General features: G+C 42.2%; 1 protein-coding gene across 3 annotated transcripts in view; it reads left to right on the forward strand.

The window, feature by feature from the left end:
* Positions 1-17,537, forward strand: part of tnksa (tankyrase, TRF1-interacting ankyrin-related ADP-ribose polymerase a) — a 144,351-nt gene that overhangs the window by 28,457 nt on the left and 98,357 nt on the right. For all 3 annotated transcript variants that reach the window (XM_067983374.1, XM_067983376.1, XM_067983375.1), the window contains exon 2: positions 7,683-7,907. In XM_067983374.1, the coding sequence (XP_067839475.1) occupies positions 7,683-7,907 (225 nt within the window). The remainder of the gene's footprint in view (positions 1-7,682; positions 7,908-17,537) is intronic.

Below are 17,537 nucleotides of genomic sequence, written 5' to 3' on the forward strand. Positions count from 1 at the left end.
TCTCAGTCCTAAATGGCCGACCCCTTATCCTGAGACAATGCCCTCTAGTTCTAGACACTCCAGCCATGGGAAACAGCCTCTCAGCATTTACCTGTCAAGCCCTCTCAGAATCTTATGTTTCAATGAGATCACTTCTCATTCTTCTGAACTCCAGAGAGTATAGGCCCATTCTACTCAATATCTCCTCATAGGACAACCCCCTCATCCCAGGAATCAATTTAGTGAACCTTTGTTGCACCACCTCTAAGGTAAATATATCCTTCCTTATGCAAGGAGACCAAAACTGTACACAGGTGTGGTCTCACCAAAGTCCTGTACAATTGCAGCAAGACTTCCTTACTCTTGTACTCCAATTATCTTGCAATAAAGGCCAACATACCATTTGCCCCCCTAATTGCTTGCTGTACCTGCATGTTAACTTTCTGTGTTTCACGTACAAGGACACCCAAATCCCTCTGAACACCAACATTTAATAGTTTCTCACCATTTAAAAAAAAAATTCTGTTCTTCTATTCTTCCTACCAAACCTCACATTTCCCCACATTATACTCCATCTGCCACCTTCTTTGCCCACTCACCTAACCTATCCCTTTGCGGACTCTGTGTCCTCCTCACAGCTTACTTTCCCACCTAGCTTTATATTGTCAGCAAACTTGTATACATTATACTTGGTCCCTTCATCTAAGTCATTAATATAGATTGTAAATAGCTGAGGCCCCAGCACTGATCCTTGCAGCACCCTACTAGTAACAGCCTGCCAACTTGAAAATGACCCATTTAATCCTGCTCTCTGTTTTCTGTCCATTAACCAATTCTCTATGCTAATATATAGCCCCCAACTCCATGAGCCTTTATCTTGTGTGGCACCTTATCGAATGCCTTTTGAAAATCCAAATATACTACATCCACTGGTTCCCCTTTATCTGCCCTGCTGGTTACATCCTCAAAAAAACTCCAATAAATTTGTCAAACTGGATTTCCCGATCATAAAACCATGTTGACTCTGCCTAATCATATTATGATGTTCTAAGTGCCCTGTTACCACGTCCTTAATATGGATTCCAGCATTTTCCCGATGACTGATGTCAGGTCAACTGGCCTGTAGTTCCCTGATTTCTCTCTCCCATCTTTCTTGAATAGCTGTGTTATATTTGCTACCTTCCAATCAACTGGGTTTGTTCTAGATTCTAGGGAATTTTGGAAGATCACAACTAATGCATCCACTATCTCTGCAGCCACCTCTTTTAGAACCCTAGGATGTAGGCCATCAGGTCCAGGGGATTTGTCAGCTTTTAGTCCTGTTAATTTCTCCAGTACATTTTCTTTACTAATATTAATTACTCACTCTCATTAGACCCTTGGCTCACTCTCATTAGACCCTTGGTTCCCCACTATTTCTGGTATGTTTTTTGTGTCTTCTACTGTGAAGACAGATGCAAAATATTTGTTTAACATCACTGCCATTTTCTTACTCCCCATTATAATTTCTCCTGTCTCAGATTCTAAGGGACCCATGTTTACTTTCGATACTGTCTTCCTTTTTACATATTTGTAGAAGCTCTTATATTTCCTGCTAGTTTACTCTCATTCCATTTTCTCCCTCTATCAATTTTTTTAGTCATCTTTTGCTGGTTTCTAAAACTCTCCCAATCCTCAGGCTCACTGCTCTTGGCAACATTATATGCCTCTTTTAATCTAATGATGTGGAGATGCCGGTGATGGACTGGGGTTTACAATTGTAAACAATTTTACAACACCAAGTTATAGTCCAATGATTTTATTTGAAATTTACAAGCTTTCGGAGGCTTCCTCCTTCCTCAGGTAAATGTCAGGAACTCCTCGAAGCCTACGCATTTATAAGTCACAGAACAATACATGGTGATTACAGATAGTCTTTGCAACTGCCCGTTCCCAAGGCAATCACAGTGTTCAGACAAAGAGGTGTTACCTACAGAGCCCCCGAATATGCAGTCAACAAAAAAAAACAAACAGGAAAAAAAAAGAGAGAGGCAGAAACATCCGGAAGGCAGAGAAAGCCAGCAAATGACCCGTTATATTAAAAACAGATAGCTTTTGTTCGCTGGTGGGCTTACGTGTAGCGTGACATGAACCCAAGATCCCGGTTGAGGCCGTCCTCATGGGTGCGGACCTTGGCTATCAATTTCTGCTCGACGATTTTGCGTTGTCGTGTCTCGAAGGCCGCCTTGGAGTACGCTTACCCGACGGTCGATGGCTGAATGTCCCTGACTGCTGAAGTGTTCCCCGACTGGGAGGAACCCTCCTGTCTGGCAATTGTTGCGCGGTGTCCGTTCATCCGTTGTCGCAGCGTCTGCATGGTCTCGCCAATGTACCATGCTCTGGGGCATCCTTTCCTGCAACGTATGAGGTAGACAACGTTGGCCGAGTCACAGGAGTATGAACCATGCACCTGGTGGGTGGTGTCCTCTCGTGTGATGGTGATATCTGTGTCGATGATCTAGCATGTCTTGCAGAGGTTACCGAGGCAGGGTTGTGTGGTGTCGTGGACGATGTTCTCCTGAAAGCTGGGTAATTTGCTGCGAACGATAGTCTGTTTGAGGTTGGGTGGCTGTTTGAAGGCGAGTAATGGAGGTGTGGGGATGGCCATAGCGAGGTGTTCGTCATTGATGACATGTTGAAGGCTGCGGAGAACATGGCGTAGTTTCTCCGCTCCGGGCAAGTACTGGACGACGAAGGGTACTCTGTTGGTTGCGTCCCGTGTTAGTCTTCTGAGGAGGTCTATGCGATTTTTCGCTGTGGCCCGTCGGAACTGTCGATCAATGAGTCGAGCGTCATATCCCGTTCTTACTAGGGTGTTTTTCAGCGTCTGTAAGTGTCCATCACGTTCCTCCTCGTCTGAGCAGACCCTGTGTATTCGCAGGGCCTGTCCATAGGGGATGGCCTCTTTGACGTGGTTAGGGTGGAAGCTGGAAAAGTGGAGCATCGTGAGGTTGTCCGTGGGCTTGCGGTAGAGTGAGTTGCTGAGGTGCCCGTCTTTGATGGAGATTCGTGTGTCCAAGAAAGAAACTGATTCTGAGGAGTAGTCCATGGTGAGCTTGATGGTGGGATGGAACTTGTTGATGTTATCGTGTAGTCTCTTCAGTGATTCTTCGCCGTGGGTCCATAGAAAGAAAATGTCGTCTATGTATCTGGTGAAAAGCGTTGGTTGGAGGTCCTGTGCAGTGAAGAAGTTGTGCTCGAACTTGTGCATGAAAATGTTGGCGTATTGGGGTGCAAATTTGGTCCCCATGGCTTACAGAACAGAACGGACTATTGCAAAGAAGCATACCGACAACTGGACAACCAGGAACACTACAGACGGTTACCCGCAGAACCGACCAAAGAACACACTCAACAAACTGATCAAGACCTTCGATCCAGATCTTCAAAGCATCCTACGCACTCTCATCCCACGTACTCCCCGCGTGGGAGACTTCTACTGCCTCCCAAAGATACACAAAGCCAACACACCCGGACGTCCTATCGTATCAGGCAACGGAACCCTGTGTGAGAACCCCTCTGGATACGTCGAGGGCATCCTGAAACCCATCGTACAGGGAACCCCCAGCTTCTGTCGCGACACTACAGTCTTCCTACAAAAACTCAGTACCCACGGACCAGTTGAACCAGGAACACTTCTCACCACAATGAACGTCTCGGCACTATACACCAGTATCCCCCACGATGACGGCATCGCTGCGACAGCATCAACACTCAACACCAACAACAGCCAATCTCCAGACGCCATCCTACAACTCATCCGCTTCATCCTGGATCACAATGTCTTCACCTTCGATAACCAGTTCTTTACCCAAACACACGGAACAGCCATGGGAACCAAATTTGCACCCCAATACGCCAACATTTTCATGCACAAGTTCGAGCACGACTTCACTGCACAGGACCTCCAACCAACGCTATACACCAGATACATCGACGACATTTTCTTTCTATGAACCCACGGCGAAGAATCACTGAAGAGACTACACGATAACATCAACAAGTTCCATCCCACCATCAAGCTCACCATGGACTACTCCTCAGAATCAGTTTCTTTCTTGGACACACGAATCTCCATCAAAGATGGGCACTTCAGCACCTCACTCTACCGCAAGCCCACGGGCAACCTCACGATGCTCCACTTTTCCAGCTTCCACCCTAACCACGTCAAAGAGGCCATCCCCTATGGACAGGCCCTGCGAATACACAGGGTCTGCTCAGACGAGGAGGAACGCGATGGACACTTACAGACGCTGAAAGACGCCCTCGTAAGAACGGGATATGACGCTCGACTCATCGATCGACAGTTCCGACGGGCCACAGCGAAAAATCGCATAGACCTCCTCAGAAGACTAACACGGGACGCAACCAACAGAGTACCCTTCGTCGTCCAGTACTTCCCCGGAGCGGAGAAACTACGCCATGTTCTCCGCAGCCTTCAACATGTCATCAATGACGACGAACGCCTCGCTATGGCCATCCCCACACCTCCATTACTCGCCTTTAAACAACCACCCAACCTCAAACAGACTATCGTTCGCAGCAAATTACCCGGCTTTCAGGACGACGAAGGGTACTCTGTTGACACCACACAACCCTGCCTCGGTAACCTCTGCAAGACATGCCAGATCATCGACACAGATACCACCATCACACGAGAGGACACCACCCACCAGGTGCATGGTTCATACTCCTGTGACTCGGCCAACGTTGTCTACCTCATACGTTGCAGGAAAGGATGCCCCAGAGCATGGTACATTGGCGAGACCATGCAGACGCTGCGACAACGGATGAACAGACACCGCGCAACAATTGCCAGACAGGAGGGTTCCCTCCCAGTCGGGGAACACTTCAGCAGTCAGGGACATTCAGCCACCGACCTTCGGGTAAGCGTACTCCAAGGCGGCCTTCGAGACACACGACAACGCAAAATCGTCGAGCAGAAATTGATAGCCAAGTTCTGCACCCATGAGGACGGCCTCAACCGGGATCTTGGGTTCATGTCACGCTACACGTAAGCCCACCAGCGAACAAAAGCTATCTGTTTTTAATATAACGGGTCATTTGCTGGCTTTCTCTGCCTTCCGGATGTTTCTGCCTCTCTCTTTTTCCTGTTTGTTTTTTTTTGTTGACTGTATATTCGGGGGCTCTGTAGGTAACACCTCTCTGTCTGAACACGGTGATTGCCTTGGGAACGGGCAGTTGCAAAGACTATCTGTAATCACCATGTATTGTTCTGTGATTTATAAATGCGTAGGCTTCGAGGAGTTCCTGACATTTACCTGAGGAAGGAGGAAGCCTCCGAAAGCTTGTAAATTTCAAATAAAATCGTTGGACTATAACTTGGTGTTGTAAAATCTTTTCATCTAATACTATCCTTAACTTCTTTAGTTAGCCCGGAGGGATCACTTTTCCCCTGGAGTTTTTATTTCTCAATAGAATGTATATTCGTTGATAATTGTGAAATATTTCTTCAAATGTTCGCCATTGCTTATCTACCATCATATCTTTTAACCTAATTTCCCAATTTACATTGTTTAGTAAATGATGGCCCTTCTTTAACAAGAACATGCTTTTGTAGAATGTCCCAAAAATATTGATGCTAATCTAATTTCCCAATCTACCTTAGCCAACTTGTCCCGCATACCTATATAATTGGCTTTGTTTAAGTTTAAGGCTCTAGTTTTGGACTTAAGTACGTCACTCTCGAACTCAACGTGAAATTCTGTCATATTATGATCACTCTTCCCCGGAGGATCCCTTACTACGAGATGACTAATTAACCCTGTCTCATTACACAAGACAAGATCTAAAATAGCCTGTTCCCTGGTTGGTTCCACGACATATTGTTCTCGGAAACTGTCTCGAATGCATTCCATGAACTTGCCCTCCAAGCTACTTTTGCCAGTTTGATTTACCGATTCTATATGAAGAGGAAAGTCCCCCACGATTATTGCATTACCTTTGTTACAAGTGTAATGTCAATGTTGATTTGATTTCAGGCTGTTGGTTTAAAATTAGTTCTACAGCTAACATGCCTTTAAAATTCTAGTGTCTAATGGATATTAGTATAAAATCTATACTGAATTCACATCTTCATTGTTGAGTAAATGATGGCCCTGCTTTAAAAAGAACATGCTTTTGTAAAACGTCCCAAAAATATTGATGCTAACTGAGATCAGAACCAACTTTATACGCAATGTAGAACAAGTCTTCACACTTTTTTCCCATTAAATAACGTAGTCATTGTTTGTTTGCACAGCAGTCAAATAGTGTTGAATCTATATCAAAGCTTTGAGAGGCTGACCTCTTCAAAACAAGAATATTCGCACAGTTGGTATATGGGTAAATTGACCCAAAGTGCAAAATTTAAGAAACAAACCTGTTGAGTTTGTTGTTTGAAGCTGGGTATATTTGAATCTTGATCAGTAGCAGTTGTTTATTTGGAACGCTCCTGATTAGCATAATGAGTACGTTTTCTGTCATAGGCACTGCTGCAACATGACCTAAAGGCAGAAGTTGAAATCATTACTGTAGTTTACTTGCAGCCATTTGTGAAAGAGAAAGTTGAGAGAGGTTAACAAGCAAACTGAGGCCTAACAGCAGTATAAGATGAGAATCTAAAGAGGGAAATTGCTTAAAAACCAGAGTGTGCACAAGAAAGTAGTACTTCTTGTCAGAAGGAAATTATTCCCACCATAAATTTATTTTCTTTACCACCCTAAAGAAGCAGCCTGTTTGCAGTTTCCTTCCCCATATGTGTTCCACAAATGCGCATTTCCTGAGTTCATTCTAAATCAGATTTCCTCCTTTGAGAATTTTTTTTTTATCCAATGACAGTAAACCTGTGTAGATTTGAGTCTTTACCCCAGATTTGAGACTTAGGTTTTTTGTTGCTCCGTTTTACAATTTGCAGTGGTTGTGCCCCATACGAAATGTGTGGGGCTGTTTGTATTGTGTTTGTCTTAGTTTGTGATCAGTGCTTTAAATAGAAGAATATATATTTGCTTTTGATATAAAATAGATTTATGTCTCGAATGTGTGGTAACTTTGGGGAGGGGGAAGAGAAGAAAATAACTTATGATCTCTACTGCCTTTTATCTGCTGCATTATATTTGAACTGCTTTTTTGATTGCCTTAATAACCTATTTGTACAGGAATTTTTGTGATGTTGGCTTACTTTTAGTTCAAATACACTGCATTATATATAGGGTCACATTTCTGTCCAGTTTTGTTCTGTAATACCCTACAAACATTTGTTTGAAGTGTCAAGAAAATGTAGTGCAAAATATACTCTTTCCTCAAACTTCATATCAGCCCTCAGACTTGAAAGTTGACTTCCATTCTGATGGGGGAAATGCAGTATTTTTTCTACGAGTTTCCAAACAGGTCAGGATTGGAATCCAGGTTTGTTATAATGTAAACATTTTGTTTTTATACATATCTTGAATTACATTTTTTATAATCTGTACATATTCGCTGAAAGTTCTTGCATTGAAAAGAATATTGCTGATTTGTTTCCAGTGCAAACTCAGTATTCCCAAGGGTTAAACACTTGAGTTGATAACTGAATTCTTTAAGACTCGATATTCCTGAAATATTTGGTGGTTCTACGATTACAGTTTGTGGGTGATTCAGCTACTGAATTTTACTTCTTGTTGCAGGATTTGGCAGGAAGGATGTGGTGGAACATCTTTTACAAAATGGTGCAAATGTTCATGCACGTGATGATGGTGGTCTGATCCCATTACACAACGCCTGTTCGTTTGGGCATGCAGAAGTGGTCAGTTTGTTGCTATGTCACGGAGCAGATTCAAATGCTCGAGACAACTGGAATTATACTCCCTTGCATGAGGCAGCAATCAAAGGAAAGATTGATGTCTGTATTGGTAAGTAATTTACAATGTTTGGAAAATTAGCAATAATCAACAATGAATTGAGACAGAAAATGTTCCTGTTAAGATGGTTTGAAAGTGATAGAATGGCAGGAAGGTGCAAACCATTTTATTGACATTCCACAGATAGATTTGGAAAGGAAAAGAAAACCCCATTGGCGGAATACTTTCAGCACAAAATACACAATCAATTGAACAAAAGCTGATGAAAAACTTCAAAAAAAAAACTGATAACTCAAAACCAATGCTAGTTATAGCCATATGACATGTAAAAACAGGTAGTTATGGTGAAAGTGCAGTGAGACACTTGCTTGGCATAAAATCACGCATGACATTCTTAACTTGTATTGCAGAAGAAAAAAATTGAAAGCATGTTTTTTTTGCAGTGTCTGATTGAAAAATTTCTGAAGGAGGATATAAGCACCGAAGACAGATTTATTTTCTAAGGCGCTTGGGGAGGGAGATATGCTTGCCAGGAAATTTAGATTTTTACCATTTTTTGATGCATCATTTTGGAGTCCACTGTAAGTTTGCCTTTAAAGTCAGAAATAATTATCTTGGAAGGAATCCAAATATTTTGAATGTGAAAATATTTGCAGACCCTAGTACAACTTCACAGCATCTGGTTCCTTTTATTAGGAATTTGACCCTTGCGTGGCAATTGTTTATGTTGCAAGCCGACAGTTAACATTTCAGACCCACTTGCTTTTACATGTTTGCCAGCAAAAATCAGCATTAATTTAAACTTCTCACACTGCTCCATTGTTGCCAGTGAGCCACTGTGCCTAGGCTTTTCTGCCCGTGCACTGTTGAATCACATGACTTGTGCTTGGTGGAACAGGTTACAGGTCCTTGTGTAGCTAGCCAGGTAAGAGATTAAGCTGGTCTCTGACTGAGCCAGAAGCTGCCGTGAGGCCAACTTTCATCTGAGTTACTGCTTTGCTTTTATTGCACTCCACGATTGATTTTATCCCATCAGAATTAATATTCACACTATAGCTCTCGTTTATTGTAATTAACATATTAATCATGCCAGTGAATTATTGATTTTAACCACATTGTAACTACCAATTCAATTACACTGCAGTGAACTACTTTGCTTCACAGAAGCTTCTGGTTCAGAGCGGTCAGAGTCCATTCGAATCTCCCACCCAGCTCTCTTCCTGTCCACCAGTAACTAGTAATCTGTCCCACCAAAGACCTTGTCTATGCAAAAGAAGTGAGCTTTGGTGGCTCATGGGCAACTTTTGCAGCACAGAATGTGGACTTTGCACTGATTTCTATTGGCAAATGTAGACACTTGGTTTATAGGGTTAACCGCGTGTGGTTGGGGTCAATGATTATAACTCTCTTTTCACTGCTTATGTAATAATACAGAACATAATGTAAATAATGTGGAGCCTGGGTGTTCAAAAGTGAAGGCATTACAAGATACAGTGAATAGGCACTATAATCTGCACCTGAAGCATTTGTAAGGTTTCCAGTTCATAATTTGTATTCATCCTATTCCTATTGAATAAGTTAGTTTCTTCATCAGTATGGTACCTCCCTTCCTGTTGGTGTCAATGTACCTGTGATTACATAATTTTGTTTAATTGGGGCCAAAAACATAAGATTTTAAAATCAATAGTTGCCTGGTAGGAATTGTCATTTGTGTTCTGTCTGTTTGGCTCAGATGGTACCGCTGTCACCTGAGTTAGAAGGCTGTGGGTTCAAGTGCAACTCCCGGATTTGGGCCTGTGCTCTAGCACCCCAGGGCAGTACTGGGGAAGTGTTGCATTGTCAGAGGTTCTTTTCTTTGGATGTTAAAGATCCCATGGCATTATTTCAAGAAGAGCAGGGAGTTCTCCTGGACAACAATCCTCCTTCAACCAACACTGCCAAAAACAGATTAACTAGTCTTTAATCCAATTGTTTGTGTGATTTTGCCAAGTCAAATTGGCTGCTGCATTTGTCTGCACAACAGTCACCCCATTTCATAAGTAATCCATTCTATGTGAAATGTTTTGGGTGATTTCTGAGAGATGTGACGAAGTGCTTCGTAATTACATGTCTTTTGTCATTTTAGAATCCCATTAGAATTCTAAGGAGCTACAATTATGCTGTGGGATGCCAATGTACAAAAGCAAAGTGCTAACGGGTTTAAAGTATGAGTTAATGTCAGAGAACGGGGTTTCAGGTGAACGCGCTAAGCACTCCTACGCTGGTAGCCCTACAGCATAATTTCAGGATCCATATTTTTGTGTTAAACTTTAGTACACACGAGACTGTATAACATTTATAAAAGTGTGAGCCCTAATCTAAGCACATTGTCGCTCTAATGAGCATTTCAATTTATGTTTTCCACTGTCTGTAAAAGTGCTCACTCTTAAGCTGGAAGAAAGTTGTTATTGTGAATTCATACTGGCCAGTGTGATGGACTGAGTTTGCACTGTACTGAATATTGTCATACTCCATTAGTTCTACCTGCCGATTCCAACCCTGCTTGCGCAGGAGCCGGTAGAGAGCATGTGCATTCCTGTTGAGCTGCACTATCTCATGAGGCAACTTGCAAATAGCACAGGAAGTTTAAATCCACACTGATTTTAACCTGATAATATGGACCCAGGGCCAAAAGGCTGAAATTCCTCATAAAATGCAGGTGGTTGCTATATATGTGCTCCCATCTGTATGAAGTTTTTAAATTCCCACTTTGTAGGAGACATTGTCGTTCTTCATTTTTGCTCCCACAGAGACTTCTATTTGTTGCACCTAGTGAAACTTTGGTAACTTGCTTTCCAGGGATGGTAAGCTTTTCAACTGTAGGAAGCGGTGCAGTTGAGCCTGAACCGTGCTCATTTAATGTTAACAATACACTTTCTAGCAAGGCTTACAAGATAGTGATGAGAAGTAGGGACACCAAGGCCATTTGTAGCACTCCCACTGCTGTCCTGCCAGTGGCAGTTTGAAAATTTTAATTCAGTCCAAAAAATCTGGAAATAAAGAGCCGGTATCGGTAAAACTGACCATGAAGCTGTTGCATTGTCCTAAAAACCCAACTGGTTCGCTAATGTCCTGTGGGGAGAAAAATCTGCCTTCCATACTCAATATGTGATTCCAGTCCCACACCATTGTGGTTGACTGTTAATTCCCCTCTGAAGTGATCTAGCAAGCCACTCAGTTGTATTGAATCGCTACCACCATCACCACCTCAGAACATTTTGGGATGGCAATAAATGCTGGCCTTGCTAGCAACTCCTACGTCTTGACAATAAATATTTTAAAAGTAGGTTTTCGAGAAGCGTTCAACCCTCTGGCTTGACCTGGAACATTATAAGTCGTCTTTCTTTAGTCTTCAGAATAAAAATCTTTAGGGTCTGCTTTGTAACCAGGTGGACTGCATTTACAAGCCTGGACCAGCCCAAGAGACAATCAGCAGGTTAACTTTACCAGATTTGTTTTGCAGATATAACTGAAATTTAAATTGTTACTTCTGAGAGAAGAACCTGGTTCCCTTGGCTACAGAATCAAAACAGTTGAATTTATAGGCTCCTACTACTGGTGCTGCTTCTCCATGTGAACACCATCTCACTTCCAACTGTGGTCTTTTGTGTTACAAGACTGAGTTGGAGAGATGGATAGCTCAGTGTTTGTGTATTATTTGAAGAGCATCATGACATCTGCTTAGGTCAGAGAAATTATGCAATTTTCTATATGTGTCATGGAATTCTTCATCTCTAGGAATAGATCAATCCAGCAGTTCCTGTCAAGTCACAGGAGGGCACTATAGGATTGGTCCATTCATAGAGGAAAGGTATTTGGATCTTCGAGAACTTGCACAGCCTCCACCTCTCATTCTAAAACTGAGACTTGCAGCAGTGAAGCACTGCACCATAATGGTGCAAACACCTAGGGTTGCTGCACTGAACCAGTCTTCCTGTATGGGAGCCTTGATTGGTACCTCATCATTTGCATCATTATTGGCTGTATCAGTGCCACAGTAATTATTGCAGTGTCTGTTGAATCTTCAGTACCTGTTTGCAGGACAAGTGGATCTCATTTGAACCCTCAAACATTGGTGCTTTGTATATCATATCTCAACATCAGGATGCGTTGAGATACAACACTTCAAAAGAAGAACTTGAGTGCTTCAGCGACACCTTAACTAATGTGCCACCTGCATTTACCCATATAGAAAAACAGGCGCATCCAATTTTGCCTTGCGTTTGATTGTGAGGGTTTACTGTGTTATGTATGGCAGCACCGGTACTGGCCTCCGCTGCTGTTACCCCCGATCGTAGGCCATCAAAACATCTACTGCTCAATACAAGCCATTTGATGCAAGGGGATATTATGACTTGACAGGTGTTGACCAACCCCCTCGGAGAATGTCAAGGAAAACTTGGGGTTTTTCTCACTGGAGCTGAGAATAGCGATTTGAGAACCTCTCATTCACTACTCACCTGACGAAGGAGATAATCTCCGAAAGCTTGTGATTTTAAAATAAAATTGTTGGACTATAACCTGGTGTTGTAAGATTCCTTACATTAGAGCTGAGAAGGTTATGGGTGACTTGATAGAGGTCTTCAAGATTATAAAGATGATGACACAGATATTGCTAATTGTTTCCATGGATTGAAATGTTAATGATAAGGCACATAATATTCAAGGTGAACTTAGAAATGCATTCTTCATGCAGTGGGTGGTTTGATGAATTTTGTACTACCAAAATACGTTGAAGCAGAGTCCATAAATTCTTTTCAAAGGGACACAGATGGATGCTTGAAAAGAGGGATTTTAAAGGTTTTGGGATGTGAACAGGAGAGTGGGATTAGACCAGGTGGCTTGTGAAGAAAAATATCGGCGTGGAATTCTTGGGCCAGTAGGCCCATTTCTGATCCATAATGTTGTATGGTTATAAAACACTTGTAGCTCGATGTTTTGTCCTGGATCTAGCTGTGGCCACCATTTTCTGAGTTCTGCTTTGCCAACACCCCTGTTGACTGTCTTTAATATTGGGGAGGACGTGGGTTAATTTCTATTAGTTCCTGACAGGCTTGTCAGATTGTACAGTCCACAATACATTTGAATTCCTGTGTGATATGACCACAATGCATACTGCATATAATATAGGTGGTACATCCAGAATATCGATTACTGGTTCTAGACCTTGAAGATGTGCAGCACCAAACTCTTATAGAACAGTCCAGGTAGTTCCTGCCACTCTGTTCTCCCATTAGTTTGGAGGGCTGCATATTTGTATGTGGGGGTTGAATTACCCTTAAAGAATGAAGACGACTAAAGCTGCTGCAGGTTATCTGACTGCAATTTTTAATAATTTCAAATCTGGATTTGTTTTTTTGAAGAAAATCTCTGTTGTGAACCATGGAGAATGACAAATGTTAATGTCTGAAGGAAATGGGTAACATATCGTTGAGACGTTAAATAATTTTGTCATTTTCTTTGCTTCAAGGTCCTCAAAAGGGCTGAGTGCTCACCTTAAAAGAAATATCCAGCACTGTTTCTGAAAAGCTAGCAATACGGAGATGTTTGATTTACTGCTCATGAAGGAGAATCCTGTGTGGATGAAAAGGCCAGTCGATGTCTGATCTGCCACTCAGTTTGTGTTGAAAGTGAATAATATTAATTCTGTAAAATAAACCTTAACTTGCTGTCCCACAGAATTGAAGCGTCTGTATCCTGTTAGATTAAGGTTGTGCATTTTAGATTTGAAAAATATCAAAGCATGTCATGTTCTTAGAATGTAATGGCCCTATCAAATGCCCCATTAGTGAAATACTTCTTTCATAATGTTACAAAAAGTTTTTCCTTCCTCAATCCTATGTTAAAGTGATGAGGAGCAACAGTGTTTGATTCAACATATATGCTGAATTTACTGAAAAGCTAATGGAAGCAGCTTAGTGATGCATCAAGTTTCGAGGGAAAAAGTAGCGCAGCTATATTGCAGCACCCATACAGTACATTTGTGCAGTTGAACTGGTAGAGGTTATGTCTACAGTGGTCAACCAGAGCCCAATGATGCCATGAATGAGAGAAGGTAAAAATACATTTTTAGTGCTTAGTCCTCCATCACCAGTCTTGCTCTTTTTCTGCTTTACATAAGAACATAAGAAATAGGAGCAGGAGTAGGCCAATCGGCCCCTCGAGCCTGCTCCGCCATTCAATAAGATCATGGCTGATCTGATCCTAACCTCAAATCTAAATTCATGTCCAATTTCCTGCCCGCTCCCCGTAACCCCTAATTCCCTTTACTTCTAGGAAACTGTCTATTTCTGTTTTAAATTTATTTAATGATGTAGCTTCCACAGCTTCCTGGGGCAGCAAATTCCACAGACCTACTACCCTCTGAGTGAAGAAGTTTCTCCTCATCTCAGTTTTGAAAGAGCAGCCCCTTATTCTAAGATTATGCCCCCTAGTTCTAGTTTCACCCATCCTTGGGAACATCCTTATCGCATCCACCCGATCAAGCCCCTTCACAATCTTATATGTTTCAATAAGATCGCCTCTCATTCTTCTGAACTCCAATGAGTAGAGTCCCAATCTACTCAACCTCTCCTCATATGTCCGCCCCCTCATCCTCGGGATTAACCGAGTGAACCTTCTTTGTACTGCCTCGAGAGCAAGTATGTCTTAAGTATGGAGACCAAAACTGTATGCAGTATTCCAGGTGCGGTCTCACCAATACCTTGTTTAACTGCAGCAATACCTCCCTGTTTTTATATTCTATATCCCTAGCAATAAAAGCCAACATTCCGTTGGCCTTCTTGATCACCTGCATACTAACCTTTTGATTTTCTTGCACTAGGACCCCCAGATCCCTTTGTACTGCAGTACTTTCCAGTCTCTCGCCATTAAGAAAATAACTTGCTCTCTGATTTTTCCTGCCAAAGTGCATAACCTCACATTTTCCAATATTGTATTGCATCTGCCAAATCTCCGCCCACTCACCCAGCCTGTCTATATCCCCTTGTAGGTTTTTTATGTCCTCCTCACTCTCTACTTTCCCTCCCATCTTTGTATCATCTGCAAACTTTGATATGTTACACTCGGTCCCCTCCTCCAAATCGTTAATATAGATTGTAAAGAGTTGGGGACCCAGCACCGACCCCTGCGGAACACCACTGGTTACTGGTTGCCAGTCCGAGAATGAACCATTTATCCCAACTCTCTGCTTCCTGTTAGATAACCAATCCTCCACCCATGCCAGAATATTACCCCCAATCTCGTGATTCTTTATCTTGAGCAATAATCTTTTATGTGGCACCTTGTCGAATGCCTTCTGGAAGTCTAAATACACTACGTCCACCGGTTCCCCTTTATCCACCCTGTACGTTATGTCCTCAAAGAACTCAAGCAAATTTGTCAGACATGACTTCCCCTTCGTAAAGCCATGCTAACTTGGTCCTATTAAATTATGTTTATCCAAATGTTCCGCTACTGTCTCCTTAATAATAGACTCCAAAATTTTACCCACCACAGATGTTAGGCTAACTGGTCTATAATTTCCAGCCTTCTGCCTACTACCCTTTTTAAATAAGGGTGTTACATTAGCAGTTTTCCAATCTGCCGGGACCTTTGCCGAGTCCAGAGAATTTTGGAAAATTATTACCAAAGCATCCACAAATCCCTACTGCCACTTCCCTCAAGACCCTGGGATGTAAGCCATCAGGTCCAGGGGATTTATCCGCCTTGAGTCCCATTAATTTACTGAGTACTTGCATTTGATCCTCTGTATTGCTGCAGCTCTTCCATATCACATTGACCTGTTCTCAACTTTACTAAAGGATGTGCTTTATTCCTCTTTGAGATTCAGGCAAATTGTGGGAACTAAGATTTAGTTTGGGCAAATTTTAAAAGAAATTCTACTCAATGGGAGTGATGTTTTCCCTAATATTTGCTTTACAAGAAAGAAAAAGTTTACCAAACACTATAATGTAATGTCACACACTTTTGAGAATGAAAATGATGTTCATCTGCCTTCACTCAATGATCAGGGTACGTGTGCCTCCTTTGCTTTTCCTAGTTCTCTTCCTCCTATTCAGGTCTTCCAAACCATATGCGTCAAGTGTGAGTGAGAAGGCCAGTAAGAAAGCTGTTTTACCGATGTGACATTTGGGCTGATGGCTTGGAGGTGTATGAGAGATGTCCACTGATGACTTGCAAGAGTTTTCCCTCCTTCCCTCTGTGGAAGCAACTCATCTCCTTGGTAGCTCTCCTAAGTAGCGTGGCCGAGATCAGCAATTCAATTGAGTAGGAGGCTAAGCACTGAGCACAATTCCTAGATTTTACTACTTCCAAAGCACTGCACAACAGCCCAGCCAGTACAGTGTTTCTTTAAAGTTAATTGTAACTTGGGTGGCAAGGTAACAGGGAAGGAGGCGGCTGTTGGATCATACTGATATGTAAATAATCAGTGCTTCACCTGGGTTCCCTCAGCTGATAGCAGGTTGGTTGCTTATGTAGACAAAGGTAGCAGCTAGTTTGATGGGCTTGATTTCCAGCCGTTTGAAAATAATATAGTGCCTATTTGAACTACTTAGCTGCTTTAAGATCAGTTTCTTCCCTAAGGCTGCTTAAATGTTTACGTTGCAGTTCAGCAAGACGAGCTCTGAGTGGTGTCCACAAGACTGCTAGCGAAGAAGGCAGAAGATTAATTGGTCTCGCTGTCCCTGGTCTAGATGAGGGGAAATACCTTATGATTATTATCTGGTTGAAGTTTAGCGCTTTTATACAATGAAACCTGGACATTCACACTAATGGCAGAGATCAAAGTAAAAAGCATGTTTCCTCCTTGTCGCCCCACATGTTCCTTTCTGGCTGAATGGCGGTGGTTGGGCTAAGTGCAGGGCTTTTCCAGTGCTGTTTTGGTACTTGATATTCTCTCGAAATGGTGCGGTCTAGCTTCTAGCTTCCAGCTTCAGAATGTTCTCTTTGGATCATACCAACCTCAGGTGATTTCATCTGATTGACAAATCCTATTTCAATCAACCCTGATTACTATCTACTCATTTTTAATGAATCCCCACACAAATCTTCATGTTCCAGATTACGTGCAGTATTGCTCTTCAGTCGTTCCACGCAGTATTTACAATCACCGCCCCCACCCCCCCAAATCAGCTTTGATGAGTTCCTGCAAATGTGTCATACTCTTCATTGTCCATTTACTGGACCCAATATTAACTTCCTGTAAGCTTGGGCGCCTGTCCTGCTGAGCTATCCTTACATTATTTTTGTTATTCAATTTTAAATTTCCTTGCCCCTTTTTACTTTTTTTTTGACTAGGTTCTAATTCTGTCCATATCGGTCCTACTCTAGCAGTGTAAATCCCACACTAAAGAACAAGGTTCTGGTAAAAAGAAATATGAAAGTGAAAGGGGTAGTAGATAAGTAGCAATTGAAGTGAGAAATGCCAACATATGAAAAAAAAGAAAACCGCTAGGTTATAAAGAACCTTTAGGTTATATAATTTAAAGCTGCTTTTATACTGGTGTTTGTTGAGATTGAATTACAGAAGACTGGTGTAGATGCATTGGTTTCCCACATTTATACTAAATCCAGCTTCGTAGACTTGCAGAAAACTGGGTTTACAATTGTGCCATTGGGGCAAGGGGCTCATGTTTAGTT

Source organism: Heptranchias perlo, chromosome 4, assembly GCF_035084215.1.
Source record: "Heptranchias perlo isolate sHepPer1 chromosome 4, sHepPer1.hap1, whole genome shotgun sequence".
NCBI lineage: Eukaryota > Metazoa > Chordata > Chondrichthyes > Hexanchiformes > Hexanchidae > Heptranchias > Heptranchias perlo.